This window comes from Endocarpon pusillum, assembly GCF_000464535.1.
Source record: "Endocarpon pusillum Z07020 unplaced genomic scaffold scaffold1300, whole genome shotgun sequence".
NCBI classification, from domain to species: domain Eukaryota; kingdom Fungi; phylum Ascomycota; class Eurotiomycetes; order Verrucariales; family Verrucariaceae; genus Endocarpon; species Endocarpon pusillum.
Window position 1 is genome coordinate 230,515 of NW_006913659.1, and position 22,714 is coordinate 253,228.

At 49.3% G+C, this 22,714-nt stretch overlaps 8 protein-coding genes across 8 annotated transcripts; 1 reads left to right on the forward strand and 7 right to left on the reverse strand.

The window, feature by feature from the left end:
- Positions 1-1,452: 1,452 nt before the first annotated feature.
- Positions 1,453-3,456, reverse strand: EPUS_00730 (uncharacterized protein; the record flags this gene model as incomplete). Its single annotated transcript, XM_007801510.1, has 2 exons — positions 1,453-3,215; positions 3,273-3,456. The coding sequence occupies 2 exons, from the start codon at positions 3,454-3,456 to the stop codon at positions 1,453-1,455; spliced, it is 1,947 nt and encodes a 648-aa protein (XP_007799701.1).
- A 709-nt stretch (positions 3,457-4,165) lies between these two features.
- On the reverse strand, positions 4,166-5,069 carry EPUS_00731 (uncharacterized protein; the record flags this gene model as incomplete). Its single annotated transcript, XM_007801511.1, has 2 exons — positions 4,166-4,536; positions 4,703-5,069. The coding sequence occupies 2 exons, from the start codon at positions 5,067-5,069 to the stop codon at positions 4,166-4,168; spliced, it is 738 nt and encodes a 245-aa protein (XP_007799702.1).
- A 666-nt stretch (positions 5,070-5,735) lies between these two features.
- On the reverse strand, positions 5,736-6,221 carry EPUS_00732 (uncharacterized protein; the record flags this gene model as incomplete). Its single annotated transcript, XM_007801512.1, has 1 exon — positions 5,736-6,221. The coding sequence occupies one exon, from the start codon at positions 6,219-6,221 to the stop codon at positions 5,736-5,738; it is 486 nt and encodes a 161-aa protein (XP_007799703.1).
- A 2,111-nt stretch (positions 6,222-8,332) lies between these two features.
- EPUS_00733 (uncharacterized protein) lies at positions 8,333-11,621 on the reverse strand (the record flags this gene model as incomplete). The annotated part of the gene is made up of 5 exons (XM_007801513.1): positions 8,333-9,633; positions 9,690-10,597; positions 10,645-11,026; positions 11,076-11,186; positions 11,261-11,621. 5 exons carry the CDS (start codon positions 11,619-11,621, stop codon positions 8,333-8,335), a joined length of 3,063 nt encoding a protein of 1,020 aa, XP_007799704.1.
- A 217-nt stretch (positions 11,622-11,838) lies between these two features.
- Positions 11,839-12,975, reverse strand: EPUS_00734 (Dihydroceramide delta(4)-desaturase; the record flags this gene model as incomplete). Its single annotated transcript, XM_007801514.1, has 1 exon — positions 11,839-12,975. The coding sequence occupies one exon, from the start codon at positions 12,973-12,975 to the stop codon at positions 11,839-11,841; it is 1,137 nt and encodes a 378-aa protein (XP_007799705.1).
- A 600-nt stretch (positions 12,976-13,575) lies between these two features.
- On the reverse strand, positions 13,576-14,623 carry EPUS_00735 (uncharacterized protein; the record flags this gene model as incomplete). The annotated part of the gene is made up of 4 exons (XM_007801515.1): positions 13,576-14,222; positions 14,269-14,398; positions 14,461-14,531; positions 14,584-14,623. 4 exons carry the CDS (start codon positions 14,621-14,623, stop codon positions 13,576-13,578), a joined length of 888 nt encoding a protein of 295 aa, XP_007799706.1.
- Positions 14,624-15,084: 461 nt separating this feature from the next.
- EPUS_00736 (uncharacterized protein) lies at positions 15,085-18,303 on the forward strand (the record flags this gene model as incomplete). Its single annotated transcript, XM_007801516.1, has 3 exons — positions 15,085-15,169; positions 15,227-16,064; positions 16,575-18,303. 3 exons carry the CDS (start codon positions 15,085-15,087, stop codon positions 18,301-18,303), a joined length of 2,652 nt encoding a protein of 883 aa, XP_007799707.1.
- Positions 18,304-19,685: 1,382 nt separating this feature from the next.
- On the reverse strand, positions 19,686-21,543 carry EPUS_00737 (uncharacterized protein; the record flags this gene model as incomplete). The annotated part of the gene is made up of 2 exons (XM_007801517.1): positions 19,686-21,412; positions 21,477-21,543. 2 exons carry the CDS (start codon positions 21,541-21,543, stop codon positions 19,686-19,688), a joined length of 1,794 nt encoding a protein of 597 aa, XP_007799708.1.
- Between the last annotated feature and the right edge of the window lie 1,171 nt (positions 21,544-22,714).

Sequence of the window (22,714 nt, forward strand, 5' to 3'; positions counted from 1 at the left end):
TTACCACACAGCTAAGGACTAACAAAATAGGCTTCGCAGACTTCCTCTTCAAACAGAACGTTCCAGACATCCCCTCACCATCCTGCGGGTGCGGTTGGAGAAGACAGACTGCCCAACACGTGGTTATGGACTGCCCGCTGCTCTCGGACAGACACAAGATGCTCGCCGCCGCCGGCACGACAGATTACCGCCGTCTCCTCGACGATCCAAAGGCCCTCAAGATAGTAACGCTTTGGCTAATGAAGGCTGGGGCCCTCCCTCAGTTCTCGTTTGCGGCTGAACAACTTTGCGCCTAACTACACTGCAGCTACAGAGCCCTGTGCACACCGTCGAAGCGCCCCAAAGAACTCGTCCACTCACTGGCGGTAAGGTTTTTTCCCTAGAAAGGTTTCCTTGCGTTTGTTCTTGTTTGTTATTAAGAGTTATAACTGCTCTTAATTGTACGTATCCCCCGCATGGACCAGCCCTAGGCCAGGACCACATCGGTGTAAGAATCAAATAAATAAATAGCTAAATAAATCTTGTTGTATTTTGTTTCTCTTGTTTGTACAAGTTCGTGTTGTACTGTAAAGGTTTTGTCTGTGAGGTTTTTTCGGTTAGATTTGATTATAACTGTACGTTCAAGGGTAACAGAGGGTGTTCAGTAGGTTTTGGCTTGTCGTCTTCACTCGAATATGTTCGTATTTATGATGTCCTTGTAGATCCTTGTGAGTAGAGCTCTGTAAGTCATCTCGTCTTGCCACTTCTGAGGCACGCTTCAATAAGAGCGAATCGATTATTGAAGAGCAACTTGTGGTGCCGGCACTCATACAACAGGTTCTCGAGATTCGATTCGTTACCAGATGTATCTTCTCACACTCATCCGCAGGCGGCCGTGAAGGCCTTTTGTTGTTCGCCACGCGTCGTAGCCCGACCCTGTGGCTCGCACCCACCCGCCTTCCAGGTGTTGAGCTTCGTTTCGTTTCCTCGAAAGCGAGTACTCACGCTGGATACCACGAGAAGGTAGAAGCTCATCATCCTATTGATTCAATCAATGCCTTGCGTGCTCGCAAAGAGCATATTAATATGATAAGAGAGGCATATTTTGACTATACTATAATCATATTTTCAATAAAATACGTTATAGATAATAAGATTTTATTAGATCACAGACAACTAAGTTGCATATTCTTACACTCTCTAAGTAATATCATGGTTAGGCTTAATCTAAGCGCACTTTGATGGCTCTCCTAGCATTATTTTAAGAGGGCCTCTTCCTGCTAAGTAGTACTAGTAGAGTACCATTACTACTACCAAGACATAAGATCACGAGTCAAAAAGGCAACGTTGATCTCGCACAAGACTACATCTTGCCAACATATATTTTAAGTTTCTTTATATAGAAAGGGGTTTTTGACTGGTAGAATCTCGATTGGATGTTCGACAAAATCAAGCGTCTACCCCGACAGTGGCCTATAGCTTCACACCCTTCAGAACATTGGTCTTGATGCCTGTCAGCTCTCCGCCGTAACCACCTCTCCCTTCTCCACCCTTGTAAATCGGACGGATACTCCCAAGCTTCTTTTTCGCCTTTTCATACCGCATCTTTTTCTTTACGCGAGGATTACGGATCTCCTTCTTTCGTCTGGGCGCCAGTCCTTTATTCTTGGAGATGGCATAGGTGATTGCCCGCTTCCCATCTGGTCCTACCTCTTCTTCAATATAGACTTGGCCGCCTTCCTTAACAGCTTGAGCCTGAGCTTCAGCCAATGCTTTCCTTTCGTCCTTTTTCTGCTTCGTACGAGCAGATACCATATCGTAGTAGTCATCTTCGTCAACACCGTCACCTCTGACCTCTTTGGCCAATCGAATGTCTTCTGCCTCGTCACCGCTGGCCTCGCTACCTAAACGCTCATTTTCCCCAGCCTGAGATTGCCCTTTCCGCTGGGCTTCGCGCATCAATCTTGCTTGGCGATCCTTCAGTCGCTCCTTATATGGCAGATCTGCATCTCCACCTGCATCTCTGGAAGCAGCACCACGTTTGTTGGACTTTTGCGCAATTTGGGAAGTGTAAAAGCGAAGACTCTTCTTTCTGAGGGCCTTTTCGGCTACTTCTTGTGCTGTAAGGGCTTCTTCATCGCCGAACTCGGAGTTCTCCTCCCCATTGCTCTTCCTCCCGATATCCTTGAGCCTCGCCTCTTTTCGCTTGGTCAATAAAAGGACATCTAGGTCGGCAAGTTTAGCCTCGGTCCTTTTCATCTGCAGTTGTCTTTTAGCTTCGACCAGCTCCTGTGCCTTTGTAGCTGCTCTTTCCGTCTTCGTTCTCCTCTTCTTCTTTGCAACGTAGTCATCATTCATGGAATTCGGTATGCTCGCTCCGTTCATACGGGGCTCCGGCTCAGCTTCTATCAGAGTACCCGACTCCGCTTCTCTGGCCACGGCCTGGAGTTCTGGTAAAGGAGTATCCTTGATATTTTCCCATAGCTGTCTTGCCCGGAAAAGACTATGAACAATTGGATGATCTCGAAGCTCGGCCGGTGACAAAGCAAGCGCGTTCGAAGAGGCAGGATTCGTTGTGGAGGTTAACAACGCGAAATACATTCCAATTGTCCCAAGATACGTAGACAGAGCCCTTAACTTGATCGTAGCAATAGGTGTCTCGTGCACCAGCAAATCTTCCACAATGGCCCCGTTCTCGCCCTTCCTTGAAGAACCCTTCGCCTTAACAACTGCCTCTGCTGCCTTTGCAGCTAAAGTCAGTTCTTCGTGCAAATTTTGGAGCTCCACAAAATCCTTTGCAAGCGGCTCGAATTCTGGATATCTGCTTTTCAGGATTTGGGCCTTCTCTTCCGAAGATGCATCTTCTTTGATTTCCAGCTCTGGCAGTCGTTCCGTGAAAGTATCCCTCCGCAACTCAATCCCTGCACTGTCTTCCTCCATCCATCGATTTTCGTCGAAACCAAAGTCCGCTTCACTCAATTTCTGGAGCTGCTTCTGCTGAAGTCTGCGTGCCTCCCGCTCTTCCTCGAGTGCGTCAGCTTCCGTCTCAATGGCATCTGCGTTGTAGTAGTCGGCTTTGGAGGTTCCCCAGTCTCGCAAATTGTCCTCCTCCTCCCCTTCCTCGTCTGGTCTCTCGAATGCTGAAGCCTCGCCATCTGATTCAGGAATGTCATCTTCGGTGTCGTCGTCTTCGTCATAATCTAGGACTTCTTCGTCTGAGAGCTGTAAGAATGCATCTAGAAGCCTTTTAGCTTAGTCACCACAGATTTTAGTAAGATTTCGATTTTGCCTACCATCTTCATGGAGTTTTCGCCGTTTGCTGGAAGGGCCATCGTCAAGTAAAATTTGATCTCGTCCGGCGAAGAACTCATCTTCGGAGTCTGCGAATGTTTCATTCACTTTGTATTTCGTCTGCTCCACGCTTTTCGAGGTATGTTTCGTAGAATCATGCCCATTCGAGTTCTGATTCTTGCCCATGATCCAGAGTCTGTGTTGTTTGGCGGACAATGTGGTTGGTAATTCAGAGCTATCAGCACTAAAAAATATTGTAGGTGCGGGATGAAATCTTGGCCCATCTTTAGCCCCAGTTCGTTTTGAGGTCAACCACACTAGTTACTCTGCATTGCTGCTGTGGTCTTTATACCAACACTATGAATATCAGATGGATCCGGATTAAATTTATGGCAGTTAAGTAAGTACTAGAGATGTCTATCCAGGTCACAGTGTACAAGAAGCCCGGAAGGCTTACGTAGTAATTTGTAGTAATTTGGTGTACCTGTCAAACTAAGGCCAATTGGCGCTTAGGCACCCTAGGAGATGGCAGCATCCTAGTGGCTATGTTAGATAGCTAGTCGCCTCGAAGGAGGAATAATCGTCTGAAGAAACATGTCAAACATAAGCTGATTTACGATTCTCTGAGGGCCGCGGTCCTTTTGGCCCAACAGTTATGAGCCCGATTGATGCTTTAGCTTAGGGTTTTATGAATCCAAGCCGAGCTCCATGGTAGCTAGTATAACCGAAGATTTATGGTTTCCAGGACTATATATCGCCTCCTAATTTCATGATCCTGCTGAATCATATAATAGCTAGCTAGGGGATATACCTCTGCGCCCTTGTTGATACAGATGAAAGTGGAATATTGTCAACGAAACGCATTGATATGAAGACAGGTATGAATGTACGGTGATCACGCAGGTGCCAAAACAAGCAAACTAAAATTGGCGTTGCATCCATCTTCCCTCTGAATGAATTCCTGAACCAGATAGAGACTACGCTCATCGAGGACGTCCTCATCTGATCCTAGAGGACCCCAGTCCACTGGCCCTTTGCGGTCACCATCCATCTCATACAGATGCCCATCTTTGTGTGACTTCACGAAACAAACATAGTGAAAATCGACCTCGTCTTCGGGGTTTTCGGGAACCTCTGAATCGCCTTGTAGAGCAAACATGCTATAAGCAGATTCAAGCTCGGCATCATTCTCTAGCATCCGGGCGCGGTCGAGAGGCTTCAACTGTCGGCAGCTCTCAAGAAAACGGGACAAGTGGGAATCAGGAACTAAAATTGCGGGATGCATGCACAGTCAGTGTTTTCTCGAAGGTGAAAGAACTCGTTCAGCTCCTTAGATCCCCACGAGATGGTGAAAGATTGCCACGTGATAAAGATTCTCGATTCGAGTAGGCTTGTACACGTCTTCATTGACAGAGAATGTTCATTCACTCACGGATGAATCGCCTAGAATCTCCATTGCTGATAGCGTGCAAAATACCATAAAGTCCACAGGCGTTGTTGATCATTTGTCTGTACCACATCACCTGCTCATCTTCGCCGCAACCATCATAGCATTTCCTTAATGCTTCTTCTTTGGCCTTGTGCTCCTCGTATTTGGCGGAAGTAGGGAAGACAAGAATAAGGGCAAGTGCAGGCCGAGGAGTGAAAGCGAGCAACTCGGAATTGTCGATCGACAGAACATCATAAAAAGCCAACGAAGGCGAGACGCCCAACTCATGTATCAACCTTGTAAAGATTGTGGGATTCGACTCGAGCGGAACATAATGTTTGTTGTAAACCATCTTGTGGGCTTCTGACATATTCACCAGGATGCAACGAAAAGGACATTAAAGAGAATGGTGCCACCCCTTCAGAGACTGTTCACAGATAAAGTAGGCGACCATAATGACCGAAGTGCGACCCAGTTTTGGTTCACAACCTACTTGCCAAGAGAAGGGGTAGCTAAATAAATGAGCTAAGTGCCGTTGATGGAAAGAACAGCTATTCGGTCAAATTATACTGTGACTATATTTTCAGCAAAATACGTGGTGGATAATAATATTTCATTAGATCATAGATAACTAAGCTATGTATCTTTGCACATTTTAAACAATCTTACGATAAGACTTAACCTAAGCGCACTTTGATGGCTCCCCTAGCATTATTTTGAAGAGGGCCTCTTCCTGCTAAATAAGATGGGTTCGAACATCATGACTTGTCAACCACGGTAGAGATTGACTTTGCCTAGAAGTTAGTCTCATCTAGCTCAAGATGTCACTAGTATGAGGGGGATAAATAATTAAGTCCATCAATTCAAATTCTGATGATTTATTTTGTGGCTGTTGACATGAGCTCCAGGTTCCTTCCTCCGACCAATATCACGAAGACTACGGGTATTGAAAGCAGAAGCGCCCATTCACATATCAGAGACATATCCTATGAACAACTGATATTGGCAAGCCCTGATCGGTCCCACTCTCGGCTGTCTACTTCAAGGTCACCAGCCTCCCATTCACGGCAGCCACCCTACAAGCCTCCTGTGCACTGGCATAACTTCCCGCACTGGCGCCAATATTTCTTCCGGACGCATTGTTTGCAAGGTCCATCCTCTTCTCCTCCGCCGGGCCATTGGACCCATCCTCGTGGTTATCGCCGATGCTCTTGGCGTTGCCAGCGCCCAGGTCGATGGTCATGCGGGCATTCCAGTAGCAGTGGCGGAAGGCGTCGCCCTTGCCATTGTGCAGGGTGTTGGCGGGGAAGAGGTTCTGGGCGGCTTGGGCGGCGATGTCAGCGTGGCCCTGAGCCTTGACGCAATCGTCCACATTCCAAGGGATCATGCACCAGCCAATTTCGGTGACGCTGGGAAAGTAGTTCGACGAGCTGGAGCCGGAGCCTGACTGAGCCAGGGGCGCGGCGAGGGCGCCGCTGACGATGGCGAGGAAGGCGGTGTTCAGGATTGTGGTGAAATGCATGGTGGAAACTTTGTTTTTGTAGGCTTGGACGGTTTGTAAAGATATGGATTTTTGACAAGGAAATGTCGTGGGGTGTTCTGCGTGATTCTTATGAGTGGTCTGGCTAAAAGATACTCAAGGTATTCCACTTGATGCCTGCAATATCTTCTGGCTCTATGTTACTTGGGGTTCGACCCCGGCCACTTTATAGACGTCCTGCCCCAGAGTGCTGCCGCCTTGACGATCATGGCATAAGGGTGGCAGTGCCATAACGAACGGCCAATCTCGCTTGACCATCTATTCCTTTAGTCAACAAAATGCGTTACACGTAGGTGGCGTTCTATATGCTGTGGAATCTTTGTGTTGCGCATCTTCTTAGCGAGATCGCGTTTCAGAAAGCGAAGATCTCGCCTTCCTGATGACCAACGAAGCCGGGAAAAGAGTTGCTCAGCCACTTACCTTAAGCTGGTTAAGTATTCGGCAAGCAGAGGATTGATATGCCTTTTGCGTGACGTATGATGGTAATTTAGTTGCAAAGATGGTCAGCACATTTATTAAAGGATAGAACGCCAAGATCCGTTGTGTGTTGGTCAATTGGCGATCGCAATGTTCGCTAACAGGTTCCCGGAAGAGAAACTGGAATGGGCAACAGGGTCCGACGAGTGAGACGCAGATGTTGCTAGCACGGACTCCGTGAACTCATCGCTACTTTACAGGGAGATTTAGGCAGAGGGAGGCGGCGGGGAGGCGGCGAGGAGGAAGCGTAGCTGATTGCTGCAGTGCAGTGCAGTGATGCGCATGATTTTTCTTTTCTTGGCAAAACTGTGGCATGCACTGCGCTTAATCCAACTGTTGCCCAAGACTCCAGCTCAAATTGCTGCTTTAATGGAGCATCAGAGTTCATGCGTCGATGGAAAAAGTAGGTAGCACGGCAAGCCAACTCCAGGCAGAGAGCGTCAACAGACCCTAGCATCCACCTGACTATTCGGTTGGCTGGCTCTGACGTTCATGGGGTCCCTCTCCACCAAGAACCATTTCCCTTTGGATCAGAAGGTTGCCCTCGGCATATCCTCTAATTTTTTCAACTTCTGCTGACCTGCCACCCGTAGACTGCAATCATCACTGGCGGCTCCCAGAATTGGATCTGTCGGCAGCCAAGCATATCGTATCCAAAGGAGCGAATGTTGTGATAGTTGGCCAAAATGCACCCAAGCTTTCCATCATCTGGTGCTGTGCCAGCCACTGCATCCCCGGGTTCTTCACAAACACCTCCATTGATGCCATCCGTAGAGAAATGGACACCAGCTGCTAGTCAGCAGCTTACATGGCCCATGCCACGCTCAACCGCTGGTTAGCCTCTACACCCAAAGAGCTTGTCAAATCCCTGGAAGAGCACTCCTCGACTGAGTCAAAATACATCATGTTCACCTCCTCAACCCTAACCTGCTTCCCGGTGTCCGGCTACGCCCCCTACACCTGTGCAAAAGGGCTCATGAAATTCCCTATCAGACACCCTCGTGCAAGGAGTACGTAGTAGCTATGCATAGTGCGTTGTACAACAAGATACACAACATCTCTTCTTCTTCTTCTCCCAGTTCAATGGATATTAGAATCCACAACCTGTTTCCCACGGCCATCCTCACCCTGGCTATCAGGATGAATACAAGCTAGAACCAACCCTGACTCTAATGCTAAAACAAGACGATAAGCCCCAGCACCCGGATGAAGTAGCTAGGATCGCGGCCCAGAGGCTAGAGAAGGGCAACTATCTCATCACGAGGATATTTCTGGGCCATCTTCTACGGGTATGAGGATGGGCGCAAGCTCGAGGGATGGCCTTGTAGATCCGTTTTCGAGTCTGTTGGGAAGTGTGGCGGTGTTATTTGGTCGCGCCGGATTTTGTTGGCAAGTGCAGGCAACGGGGAAGAGAGGAAGTGGACGAGGGCAGCAAATGATACGCGTAGAGTTTACACGAATCACGGGTACTAAATGATGTTAGACGGATTAGAGAACCATCTCTCAGTACATCAACTCACACGATGCTAGACTTTCAGAGCAGGAGGCCTTTCTATCTTGTAAAGCCATACTGCGGCAAGGCAGCCCTTTCTGACATATACCTTAAGCCTCTCTCCTCAAACCTCCGATGCATTCTCCCTACCGATCTCAACTCCCGATCCAGTTTCCATCTCCATCCCATTAGCCGCTGCACTTCCAGATCCTGTCCGAACACCAATGTCAATCTCCCCAGCTACCTCCCCAACTAACTCCTCCAGCACCCTCCTTGGATCCCCATTCCCTACAACACCACAATGATTCCCGCCGTCATCATCAAGATCCCAATGCAAAAAGGCCCTCGCCACCACCTCCGCCCTCTCCAAATCCTCCTCTTCCTCCTTCCCGCCAACCGCACAGACACTCACCAAATCCTCTCCCTTCGCCGCCAATTTACTCAACTGACTGGCCCTCTGCACAATCGGCGCAGGGACCCCATTCATAGCCGCGCATTGTGTGCCAAACGACTCCGTGCTCCGACCTGGACGTAGATTATACAGATAGGTAACCTGCGTGGCGGACTGACCGGCTTCCGCGTGCTGGTCATCATCGTGATGGTGTTTCCGATCAACACGCACCTCCATGTGCGCGAATTGTAATCCGTTCTGGGGCGGGAGGAATCCCATCTCAAATATATCATGGAAGTGCGTCGCGGCCAGCACCTTCGGCCGCACGCTTTCTCCTTCTTCACCAATCTCGCCCAGCAAATGTTGCAACACGCCAGCAACCAACCCTGCCCCATCACAACTGTCTGTTCCCTTGCCAAACTCATCCATAACCACCAACGACCTGTTCGTTGCCATTTTGAGGATCCCAGCGATCTGCTGCAGATCGATCATGAATGCCGAGTGGGGACGGGATACCGTCTCGCAGGTGCGGATGCGAGTGAGGATGGAGTCGGTGAGGCCGACGAGGGCGGAGGTGCAGGGCACGAAGGAGCCGAGGTGGGCGAGGTAGATGGTTAGGGCGATGGATTTGAGGTAAATGGATTTTCCGGAGTAGTTGGGGCCGGTTAGCAGGAGTATGCGCGGTGGTGGCGGATCTTCATCTTCGTCTTCGTGGGGATGGGAGGAAGGTTGCCTGGTTGGGCGTTCCGAGGTATGCCTGTAGGATTGGTCGTCAGGGTCAGTACCACCGATTAGGAAGGCGTCGTTGGTGACGTAGGAGGGGACTGTCATCTCTTGGAGCAGATGCCGGCAATTCTTGATGTCAATTATATTCTTTTCGGTCATCCGGGGTCGAACGAGGTTGTATTGACGTGCGGCTTGGGCGAAGGCAAGCATGCAATCTAACTCTCCGCAGATGTCGGAGACCGAGATGAGAATTTCTTCGTGTTGAAGGACTCGTTGGGCGAGGTCGTAAGAGATTTCGATTTCGAGGTCTGGTCCGTGATAGGTTAATTCGCTGCTTCAAGTAGTAACATGGAGTTTCACTCACCACAGATCATATTCCACAGATCTCCCAGCCTTTCATCCATAGCCCGCATTCGATCGTCTTTGAGATAGACTTGGTTCTCGGTGGTGAACATACGTTCCCACCGACTTCCACTCGCTGGATCGTCTGGATCACCTTCGTATAGTGGTTGCCTGGTGTGTGGATCGAGTGGTATCGTAATGTGATAGCCCAATTGAGGGAAATAGATCACGTTGAGCTTCATCGCAATGTGATCGGGCAGCTCTCGAGCAATTTCAAGTGCCGTCCGAGAAAGAAGATCATCCATGCCATCATAGATATTCTTGAGGTCATCCAACTGATCGTTAACTCCACGTTTGACGACGGTACGGTTCTGCTCAATCGAAGATTCACGATCGAAAATGTCATTGATATTCCTACCCACACTCTGAAGCAATCGGGTATCCAGCACCTGCATAGACTTTGCCAGCAGGGGCAAGCTTTCACCACCAAGCACCTCGCGCAAAGTGTCTCGGATGTCGATTGTGTGGTGAGCAAACTCAAGAAGCGTTGCCCAGACACCAGACTTAAATCCCCCAGATTTCTGGTTGCCCCCATTGACACCTTTATGGAGATGTATCATGACAGTGCGAATGTTCTTGATCATGCTCATACTCCTAGACAGCTTCTGTAGTGGAATCTGGTTTTCTGGCCTGACGAAGACACCAATGAAATCGAGTCGATGGTTTGTCTCTTCTAGATCTAGACTGGGCCGGAGGAAGGTCTGCCGTAGTCTACCTTTGCCTTGTGGTGTACGAGCATAGTGGTGGAACAGTCCGTAAATAGAAAGTGACTCTTTGGAGCCCGTTGAGCCAGGACCCTGGTTGAATGCGTTAGGATGAGATTCTGGCTGGATGATCTGTAGTGAAAGTAGGGTATCAGGACTGATGAACCTGTAAGTGTATATTAGAGAAGGCCTAACAGAGGATAAAATGCCTACATAGTATTTTGCAGAGTGAACATCTCTAAGCTTCTCACTCGAAAGGCCCATTGAGCATCAGGATCGTCTGGTAGATAGTCCGCAGCTCTTCTTCTTTGCAAATGAGTCAAGATTGCCCCTACACATCCAGCACTAACTCGGCTCTCGAAGTCAATCCAGCTTGACAGACGCAACAATTTACCTTGACGGTTAGTGGAGCCAAAGTTCTCGTGGTCTTGCTCATCATCATAGGTCGAGGCATCTCCTGGGACCAGGAAGATGGTCCCATCATTTCTTGCAATCGCCGATTCAAGGTTGATGAGCTTAGTCTTTGTTCCTTCGTAGGCGAATTCTTGCGAAGGCCGTATGTCAACTTGGTACGGAAGGGGAGGCTCCGATCCAACTATCGCCAAAATCAGTCCGCATCTTTTGATGGTGCGCTAGATACAGACCATCACCAACGAGTGAACCACGACCTAGTCGTCGAGTAGCTTCTGAGTCATTGTCTTCTGGGCCTACTCTGGGAGAAAGTAGGACAATGGTTGGCCGAATGTCTATTTTCACTAGTTTTTGTCAACGATGCCGACATTGCTGCACCAATTATAGTAAGTCTTGCATGTTTCGATCGCCTCAAGACTCCCGTCAATCACGTCCTGAAGGCAATATAACGTTTCATTGCGCGCGACATAGTATGCACAGCCAATGGTCCCTTTCTGCTGTCGATCGATTGCCATAACAACTTGCTCCAGATCCTCATCGACTTCCTCATTGTCCGCCGCATGATAGGTTTGCGGTTGAGATGCATCACGGTCATGAGGGATATGATGGTGACTAGATGCTTGATTGTAAGGGGGATCAATGGACCTTCTTCTAGAAGAGGATTGCGATGGTAATGATGGTCGCTTGAACCTGCTGCTCTGGGAGCTCCAGCTCTGGGAAGTGCGTGCACTGGAAGAAGTGAGAGAGGCCCGCCGCTTACGCTTGAAGCGTGGCGCCATAAGAATATCCCTTTTTGAAGCTGCACAAGAGGATTGTGAGATCCAGATGTGGATTGTGGGTTGTGGGTTGTAGAGCTGGAGGTTGGCTGGAGAGAAATCACAAGAGCTACTCTTGCCAAACCACGAAAAGAATCACAACCCGCACAATTAACCAGCACCATCAGGTCTGAAGGTGATTTTTTCCGTGAGACTAAGATTAGTTTATGCATCTATATTTCTAGTTTTGGACTTCGCTCTCCTTCCATGACCCAACAAGACGGCCGCCCTCAGCCCTCTTGACTCGACACCAAAGCCCAACTTGCTTATCCAGGATGAATTTCCACAGCACCAATGTCCAGCTCTTGTGGTAAGGTAACGGCTCGTAGAACTCCTTTGCAATCTTATGCAAAGAAGGGAGTCGACTCCATGGCACTGCTGGAAAATCATGGTGCTCATTGTGATATCCAACATTGTAGGTGAGGAGATTGAGACCACCGTAGTAGGAGTAAGTCTCTGGAATTGGTACATTGCTGGGTTGCTTGGGCACTGTCGCAGGAGCATCAAAAACGTAGTGTTCGGCAATAAAGTGAGCTGCACAGGGATGAAGTGAGCCTGCGAGGAAAGAACTCATAATGAGATATATCAGCGCATTCGCTCCGCATGCTCGAACGAGGCACGCGTCAAACGCCAATTGCACGAATATGTTGGCGAAGTGGACCTTTGTCAGAGGTACTTGATATACGAACATTGGTCGAATGGCATAAAACAGTATCTGAAATGTGCAAAAGAAGGCCTTTCCAAGCAGAGAATCGAGAAAGATGGCTTCTAGAGGTGTCGGCAGATCTGCGTCCAATCCATCAACACCGAGCGACTTGTGATGCGTCAAGTGATACGGTCTGAAAGAAGCTGAGTAGGGAATGCCAATTGGTAGGTTTGCAAGGATTGCAATGGCTCGATTCGCAGATGCTGAGCGGAAGGCAAGGTTGTGGCTGATCTCGTGAATGGAAAGGAAGAGATTCTGGTTGGCAGTTGCACCAACAATGTAGGCTGTCATGAGGAATCTCCATGACAGAACTGGTGTCGAGGAAAGAGCATAGGCGCAGTAGATCTGAAGTAGGACAACCAGCACTACAAGGTACTTGGTGAGCGGCTCTGGTCCACACAATTTGGTGACTTCAGGATGCGCTCTGATGATAGCTTGTCGTCGAGTTCTATGAGGCTCCTCGGTATATGTCCAAAAGAAGTCATCGTCTTTTGAGGCTGCATCTTGCAATTGCGACGATTTCGACTCTGGTGGGGCAGATTCGGGGCTTGTGGCTGCTGTGGATATCTGTAGTCGTGCCCGTGTCTCGGTGGAAATGACGGAAAAGACCATAATCATTAAGCGGAACATAAACTGATTCCGAGAAAGACACGAGAGCAACAGGGCAACGAAGGTTGAAAAAGTTATCGTTTTGGTGCGGATGTTCTGCGGAGTGGTACGCCGGGTCATGCAGGGGCGAGCAGGGATTTCTTGCATCAATTGCTGAAGGCTCCATCTAGATTTCCACGTGGGCCTTCCATAATCAGATGTTTGGATAGCTGTCAGCTAACAATGAATAATAAGGGCTCCACCAGCACAGTAGGAATCTTTACGCGCATCCGAAAATGGCTCAGTGATGGATTTCTAAGAATGTGACAATTGGACGAACATGCATGTTCAGTGCCCGTGAAAGAGCTACAACAAGTCGGTCTACGCAAGTATGGCTGGTTACATTAAATGATGAATGGAGTAGGTAATGCAACATCGGCATACACAGTCTGTCGCACAAGGCAACTCTCAAAAAGCTCCTCCTGGGAGACCTTGCCTAACTGCCATTCTTCCTCTAAATGTGACGAGCACTTCTGTACGGCCTCTTGATTTGCTGCTCTGAACCCAATCCAACACCCAATCCACGAGGTAGTAATAGCACCATGAAATTCTCCTATGGGTAGGTCAAAAGAAGAAATAGGCCAGAAGGAAGCTGAGAAGGCAAAGTCCCGCCACAATTTGCACAGGTACCCCAGTCTCACCAGTTTGTTGCACAACCGTCTGCATTTTCTCGCTCGCTTCCTGGACTTTCCTCTGCCGCAATTGAGGGTCGCCCAACTGACTGGTCAACTTCGATATCTGTGCTTTTGCATCTGCCAGCTGTTGCTTCAGGTCTTCCTGAGATTTAGGAACAGCACTTGAGACTGCAGCCGCTACGGAGCTAACGGTGGATGGGGCCGTAGCAGTCGATGATGAATTGTTCGTCTCGTCTACCGACTTCTTCCCGTAATCCTTCGTTTCAGTGGATGTGACGGCTGAATGCGTAGCTGGAGAGCCAAACTGGGGTGAGGGAGACGAATAGGCAGGTGGCTCTTCCGAGTTCCGATGGGGTGCGGGAACACCGTTGGTGGTGGACGTAGCGCCTTCAGCAGGCAGAAAATTGACTCTGATTTTACGTTCCTGGATTGACGATTTTGCGGTCTTTTCAATCGCTTGCCAAATCGCTGGAATGTTCGAGACATCTTCCGATGTGATGAGAACTGACTGGACAAGGAATTTGTCGCGACACTTTGCATCAAGAGGAGGATCTTCTTTCATTGCTTGTAAGAGCACTGTAAAATTGTTAGAATGAAAGCGGGTAGTTGATTGTGTTCGTACCTTGAACATCGACCGAGCCATTAGGGTGGATAAGACCAGAGTTTGGTCGCACGCAGTATCTGGCTGGCTTTAGCATGACCCCATCTCGACTTCCGGATGCTACATACTGCTTGGGAGCTGTAGTTTTGACCTAAAATCTTGTTGTTAGCACAAGATATTTACGCAAAATTTGGGGGTGGAGGCCATATAGACCTTGAAAGCAAGAGGACCATCGTGCGGATTTCCAAGGCGAAGGGTTTCGGAGACCTCACGATTGAAAGGTCCTATTTCGCAGTCAGTGCTGTGGTGAAAATTCTATACCGTGTACATATATACGCTTGAAGCCCAATTCTGGTGGAGAAAGGTCAATCGACATGATCGCGGTGAATTGTGGAAGTAGAAGGTAAGAATGAGAAGACGCAGTCGCAAGTTTGTATCTTGTCCGACGGAATCGGGTAAGACACCAACGGTTCAGGACTAACGCGCAAGGTTGCTTTTGAGCAAGCAAGAATTGCGGACTGAGCACAAGGAAAGCTGGACAGTTATTCTGCGTGGGGTGTAAATAGGTAATCGGACATGAGTGTGGAGTGACGAAAGAGAGGTCGGCTGGTCCTTGCGACTGGGAAAGCTTGGTGGCTGACTGGCTGACTTTCCCTGACGCAGTGGGGCACACAAGTTGGAGTAGAGTAAACCAGCCTGCGCCTGCGCCTGTACATTATACAATTCGCGGGCATCATTCAGTTCACCAGCCTTGTGGCTAATTCGGTACATTACGATTCTTCTTCACCTTCATCAGACTTTCGGTCAACCTTAGGTTACGTAGACACAACCAGCAGTATGGCTTCTACAGATCTAGAGCAACTCCTTGAAATGGGATTTGAGAAAGAACGTGCTGAACTTGCGGTGAAGCATACAGGCGGCTGTCAGTACCGCTCTCAGGCATGACATTGAGAGTGGCCATGGCTGACAACACTTTTAGTACAAGGAGCGCTTGAATGGCTCGAGACGAACCAGGACAAGTCAATCGAGGATATCAAAGCTGCTGCGACGGAGGACTCCGGCCCTGCTCTCAACCCTGGTGAAACTGCCAGAAGTTTGGTCTGCAACGAATGTGGCAAAAAGTTCCGTTCAACTGCACAGGCAGAATTCCACGCCTCAAAGACCGAGCACCAAGACTTCTCAGAATCAACAGACGAAATTGCCCCGTTGACAGAAGAAGAGAAGGCAGCTAAGCTGGCCCTACTCAGGGAGAAGCTCAAGGAGAAGCGAGAAGGTATGTCGGAGCAAGACAAGATTGACAAGAAACGAAATGAGGAAATTCGGAGGAAGAGCACCAAGGAGACTCAGGATATCAAGGAAGATCTGGCGAAGAAAGAGCAGATTAAAGAAGCAGCAAAGAAACGACAAGAAAAATTGGCAGACGTCGAGGCCAAGAAGAGAATTCAAGCGAAGATTGCAGCGGACAAGGAGGAGCGGCGCCTCAGGACCGAGCGTGAAAAGGCGGAGAGAGAAGGACGAGCAGCGCCACCACAGCCCGTGCCTGCTGCTGGTCCTACGTCCTCTGGCCCGGCGACATCGAAACCTGCATCTGCATACACTGAAACACGACTGCGTCTTCAAACCCCGAACGGGAACATCATGAAGGCGTTTCCGGTGGAAACCACCCTCTTCGAGGTGGCTGCAGAGTTGAGTAAAGAGAGCGGAATGGAAGTGGAGAGTTTCACTCAAACGTTTCCAAGGAAAGTGTACAACAACGAATTCTTTGGCGAAACATTGAAGGAGTTGAAGCTGGTCCCCAGCGCAAGTCTCATAGTGAAGTAGGTGCTCTGGTCCTTACGTGTCTGCATTGGAGGGATTCTGGTGTTTATGTAGCTGCAGCAAGACTGCACAGAAAATAGAAATGTATCTCAGGCCTGAGCGCTTTCACTCCATGCTCACTGACCACGAGACAGAGAATATCCTCTACCCTGGTGACCTAATTTGGTGTCAAGCATCTTATCAACGCACCTCACGTTTCGAGGCCTGGCCAGAAGGCGATCTTACGGATGAGAACAGTGGAAAATGAAAGAATCGTCCCAGATACTTGATAGCCTCCAGGAAGTGTTTTCAGATGCGTCCCAATAGAAAACGTGACTGCGCGTTAAGCTAACTTCTATTGACTTAGCGCACTTCAGCTGCTTGCACGTCAACATCAACTTTTACCAACTCTCCATACAGATTTCAGAATGGTCGTTATTTATCGTTGCAGTGCAATGAGATGTTGAAAGAATGCCAGCGTTCGTTACATGCAACCTTCTTCTGCCGTAACATCTAACCATGCGTCACAGTGTCGGGGACCAACACAAGTCCAGCAATGGCCCATCTGCCAATCCCTTCGAGGAAGAACCACCTCGAATGAGCGAATACACTGCACAGGAGATTGCAATATTACAGAGTCGGCTGAACAAGCAGCTTGGGCCGGAATACATCTCATCTCGACCCGGGGCAGCTGGACAGAAGGTACACTATCTAGCGGCTGAGAAAGTCATCAACCTTGCCAATGAAGTTTTCGGGTTCAATGGCTGGAGCAGCGCGATTAAGGTCATCACAATTGATTTCATTGATGAAAATCCACACAATGGAAAGATATCGTTAGGGTTATCAGTTACCGTTCGGGTTACGTTGAGAGATGGGACATATCATGAGGATATTGGCTATGGGCATATCGAGAATTGTAAAGGAAAAGCGGCAGCATTCGAAAAGGCTAAGAAAGAGGGCACGACCGATGGATTGAAGCGTGCACTAAGAACATTTGGCAATGTTCTGGGAAATTGCATCTACGACAAGGATTTCCTGGGAAGAGTCACCAAGATCAAAACCGCTCCATCGAGATGGGATGCGGATAACCTACACCGTCATCCAGACTTTGCTCCAGTGAAAAAGGAGCAGACAGGGGAGGATAACAGTACCACAACAGTTGTCGCAACCGGGGTGGCGTCACACACTGAAGGGGAAGATGAATTTGGAGCAGATTTTTCTGATACAGATTTCAGCGAAAACCATAATAGCCATCCAGACGAGGTGATCCTACCAGTAGAGCCACAAATTCCACAGGCTCCAGCCAGGGCAGCTGCACAGAATCTGAAGCTCCACCCAGAACAGACGCGGCCATCTGCTCCTCAAATAAATGGCGGTGTGAACACCCCTCCAAGAAGACCCCAATCGAGGATATCGGCACCATCACTTGACCATCGCGTACAGCAACCTCCCGTGCAGCGCAACCCTTCTCATGACCATCGACCACTTCCAGCTCAGCAAGCCGCAAGTATCAAAGTAGACTCGGGGGCAAACGTCCCAACTGCTCCACGAACGAGCAGTGGCAACCAATCGTCCTCCCCAGGTCATGTATCGCAGCATTTTGGTGCACCTCAGGCCGCTACTGGCCAAGTCCAACAGCACAATGCTCAACCATCTAACCAGCAGCAAACCCCTCCAGTTGGCTTCTACTCGGCGCGAGCAGCCTCAGTCCTTAATGGAGCTCCAGAGGGCCCTGCAGCACCCATTTCGCAATTCAATCCGCATTCCGAAAGTCCTTCGATAAGGAAGACAGTCGGAGTGGATCATTCTCGATCCGTGCCCGTCAAAAGAGCAGCAATGGTCGTGACCGAACAACCACCTGCACCATTGCCAGGGCTCCGTGAAAACATGCCTGCGCCAGGTGTAGTGGCAAGAGACTTCGTCAACCCAAGTTCTGACATGTATAGAAGGATAGGAGTGCCAGGTGGCGGAGTGCCTAGCCCTATTGCCAAAGGAGGCATGAATGGCTCAGCATATCGACCACCCACCAGAAGAGCACCATTGGAGACGGGTATAGGTATGGGAGCTGCCGGTGCACAGACACAGGGTCAAGGGCAAGCAGGACTGGCGGGCATCAAGAGACCGCCGCTAGGCGATGTTTCGAACATGCACCCGTCGAATGCTGGAGTCAATAGTGGCGGCGAGGACGCAAAACGACAGAAAACTACAGGGCCCGAAAACATAGGACCACCACAGCAGAATCTACCAGGTGTTAGATAAACGAAAGTATAGCAAGGATGATTAGCCTGTCGTGGCATTCAAAGCGGAGAGCTTGGCGTTATTATTGTTAGGCCCGGTTGAGGTACAGCAAGATTGTTTTTACGATCGGGCAGCCACCAGCAAGGATGTTTCCCAAAGAGTTGTTACAGAGCAGAGCACTTTTGAAGAACCCTTTCTACTTACCGTGTCAATTGCCAAGCGCTGCTGCCAGTCTACCAATACAAGCAGAACCCTCGATATGTCTATCAATGACACAAAGAAGTGGTGACTGAACGAATCATCTCGTTTACGAATGACTTCTCTCGAAGAAAAGTCCCCACCAGACATCCGGTGCTGTGATCCCCATTAACTCCCCTCAGCAAATCTACACACAAGATGCCAAGGCAAGGCCAAGACATAATCAATTGACCTCAGTCGTCCCAGCTTTTCAGTCAACCTTTCTAGAAAGGAATCAATGCTTGTTTGAACGACCCGTCTAGAAATAAATGAAAAGAACACTCTGCGGTCCTTTTGGAAGCTTCGTGATCAGGGTCACCGTAATCAGACATCGTATTTGCGTTTTCCAAAGGCTTTCTCCAGCTGGGATCAATCCAATAGTACTTCAGCACACTTGTCAGGTACGCCAGACGGGCCCACTGATCAGGAATCGAGATTGCCCGTATGCGCAATGCAATCGCGTAGGCGGGCCGGCTTTCTCCATGACACCTGTCCGCAGGACTCGTCTCGCTTCTTCACTCTGCCGTGGGAGTTCCGGTCGCATATACACAATCTTGCATTTGGTAATCAACTATCCGCATATGATTTGCCTTGCGGTCACAGCCGGATCGAAGCCATGACCCTTGTCAGTACGAAGATCTCTCACATGAGATGTGCTCAATTGGCGTTCCAGCAGCATTTTACAGCACTGGGTAACAGAGACCTATATCTGCATTCGCCGACCAGCTGAGCCCTTAGCCGGACACGTGATTGCACCCCAGCTGCACTGTGGCTACAATCTGTGGCAATCTGCGGCAATCTACGTGGTGGTGTTGGCATCCGGCGATAGGGCTGATCCCGGATGTCCGGCCGCTCTCAAGAAAGACCACCCAACACAGTGAGAGTGTGCAAGGCATGACCCTAGCAAATGCACTTCCAGGTCAGCTTCATCGGGATTGATGGGCTAGGTTCGGAATCAGCCAGAGTTTTCACATGACACGATCAACTTACCTTCTCCAATTTTTTACCATTGAAGAAGTGGCTCAATAACTTCTGAACGCGAGGGATACGAGTGGAACCACCAACGAGAATAATCTCATTTCTTTGTGTGATCGTCTGGGGGACCTTCATCACAAATTGTGCAGCATGGCATGCCTGCCTTTGACATTCGTTTTGGTCTTGGCTTCTTAGGGCCGAACTTCTGGGGGGAAAATCCATGTCACTACCTCGGGATCAGGGTTAGGTGCTGGTACTGGTGCTGCTGGTGGGGCACCTTCTGCCGCTGGTGGCGGTGCAATCACTGATGCAGCTGCAGCTGCTTGCCCTTCTACGGATAACTTCTCCTGCTCTGAAGGTGTTGGGAGGCCCATTTCCATTCCCTTCAGTACGAGGAGTCGCCCCACTTTGTCCTGTGCGCCTGCTTGTCCGCATTTTCTGATCTGGTCAGAGACTAGCATCCTAAAAATGACATTTGAGAAGAGTCGGCCTCGGAAACGCCGCTTTTGGTCCTCTGTAGCAGTATTGTTGGCTACACGGTTGATGAGAACCATTTCGGACACTCCATTGTCTGCAAGATTTTTTAGCACAAGCTCCCTTCCCACCAGTGTTGTCATATCCCAGTCGATTGCATCCAATAGTGCATTCAGTCTCCTGAGCGTGGAAGTTGTGGGTTCTCTCTTATACCTTCGTACTCGATGCAAGACGCACAGCCGAAAGCGCTCACCCCTCATGAATTGACTAAATAACTCCTTCTCTGGTTCCGCAGTGCTCGATCCTGCCGATTCTATTCGGTCAATCAGTAAATCAAATACGCGGGCATCTGAGGGAACAGTCGTTTCAGGCGGTGCATTTGCTGCACGTTCACCCACGATGCTCGAGAGTTTCAAAGATGGAGATTTACGAGCATATCTTGTCTGCAAAGCGGATCCAGCTCCATAGCGCACGAGTTCGTCCTTGAGTGCTTTGGCCATCTTCGGTCCCTCTTCTGTCGCCGTTAGGTCACAAAAAATCTGCAGATCGATTATCATTGTTCGAAAGTCTTCATGGTTTAGAAGCTGTTGAAAATGATCCTTTTGTTGTCTTGAGGCTGAACCGTCACGTACTTTGATGATAAGTTGATACAAATCTCGCTTTTGTGTGGAATTTCGCACACCACTATTTTGTATCGCATAACGGGATGACAATTGAGTCAGGACAAGAACGTGTGCTTGCATCAGTACAGCGTATAAACGTAACGCTGCGTCGCGTTCTGATCGGTAAAAAAGGCTTCTGATTCGTTCAACAACAGCCTGCTCCTGATTTCCTTCAAGTAAAACCCGCATGAAACTATTGAACTGATCTTGCGTGGCAATATTGAACGCCACCAGATCGAAGAGACTTGGTAGATGGGGATGAATAACAACCGTTCCAATTGCATAGTCCAGAGGCGGGATACTTCCGGCCGCAATCGGTTGTGGAGCTTCACCAGCTCGTTCGCCTCGAAACCCTGCTGAGCCAGCCAATGAAGTAAGATTGGAACGTGGATTAGATCCAGCTTCTGTAAGCGAAGCAGCTCGTTCACCAGCCTGAGCATTCCTTTCGGGGACATTCGTATCAGGTACTCTCCTTTCAGCCTCCGTCCGTCGAAATTGACCCCTGTTCTGTCCGCGATTCCGGCGATCTATTTCCCGGCGAACCTCTTGTACCCGTGCGCGAATGTCACGAGGGTCGGTGGTTCTTCTTTGATCTTCATCGATGCTGTTATAGAATTTCTGTAGGCGCCGTCTATCACGAAGGCCTGTTTCCGAGTCTTCCGAACTCAGCTCTTTGAGCACCAGTCCATGAAATTCTCGCGAAGTTGCGACTTGATGTCTGAATTGGGTCTTGTCAGCTAAGGTGGCCTTGTTGCTGGCTATGGCGCCGATGAGGCGACGGGCTAAGTGACAACTCCAGTCAGCATATAGGGGTATATCTTGCATTATCTGACAATATGAGCGTACCTTCAATTTCAGGTAAAGGGACGCCAGCACCGCCAGGGCGAGCACGACTTGGGCCAGCCTCAGCCATGATGAATAAAGGGCACAACAACGATATGTTAAGTTCTCCGTTCTTGTCAAACTTGGAAATTCTCGTAATGATAAGAGGGTCAAGTTTAAGGGACAGTTGGCAGAAATTGAGATGAAACAAAAGCAATGCTTACGTTGAGCCGCACGAGGAAGAGGGTGTAGCAAGAAAGAAGGGGGCAAGATGGCGAAGATGCTTGGACAACATCTTACTTTTTGTATCAGACCATTATTTTTTGGCCATGCTTACTCCAGACTGTGCTGAGACATTCTCGTCTCAGAATTGAGCTTGGCCATCAAAAATGTGCTCGGAGACGAAAAAACACCATACTTGGTCAGTGTTCACTGACCGGTATTGTACAACCTGAACAGGTGAATGGGAGCAATACCCTGGACTAGTGGAACATTCGGTGTCTCCATTCATGGCCAGGAGTGTTTGAGTCGCCACAATGACAGTGAACTGCGAAGCCTGCTCTTGAGGCGATACCATTGTCGCTATTTTGCAAATCAAGCAGGAAACCATCCACGGACCATGATGGCTGCTTGGTCACTCTTCTCAATAACGGGAGCCTACGGCGATCGCCGGTTCCGGGGGCCTCCGGGCCTTTTACGCCACACCCACCCCCTTATGTAATCAGTCGAGCCACATGCCCCGCGCCTTGCCTCAGTCCCTCAGATCCCTCGGCGGCCCCGAACTCCTGATCCTCTCGAATCCCACTCAGCTTCCAGTCTCGTACTGGGAGGATCATTATCAACTTCTCTTGAAGACCTCGAGGAGCTTGAGGGTCTCGTTCTATTGCTATCACACTGGCTTGCTCCAAGCATGGCTTCCGAGTCTGGTGAAAAGCCGCGACCGAAAGACATAGCAGCTAGACGGACCTTCGGACAGACACGCCACTTGAGAGTTGCCTAAGGTGCTGCTGATACAGCCTTGTGATTGTTTCACAATTAATTTTTTCTCAGCCTGATCGTCGTATCTTGTATCTCAAGAATTTACCTTCGGTCGCATCTTCTCTTCCTCCTCACCTACTCTCACTCTCAGTCAAGACGAGTCACCACCTCATATATTCATTCTATTGACGAGAACGGTAGAGATCAGTACCTATGTCTGCAAGACGCTCCCTACCAATCGAGCAGTAGCAGTTGGGCGTGGTGTGCGCCCTCCCTCATGAGAT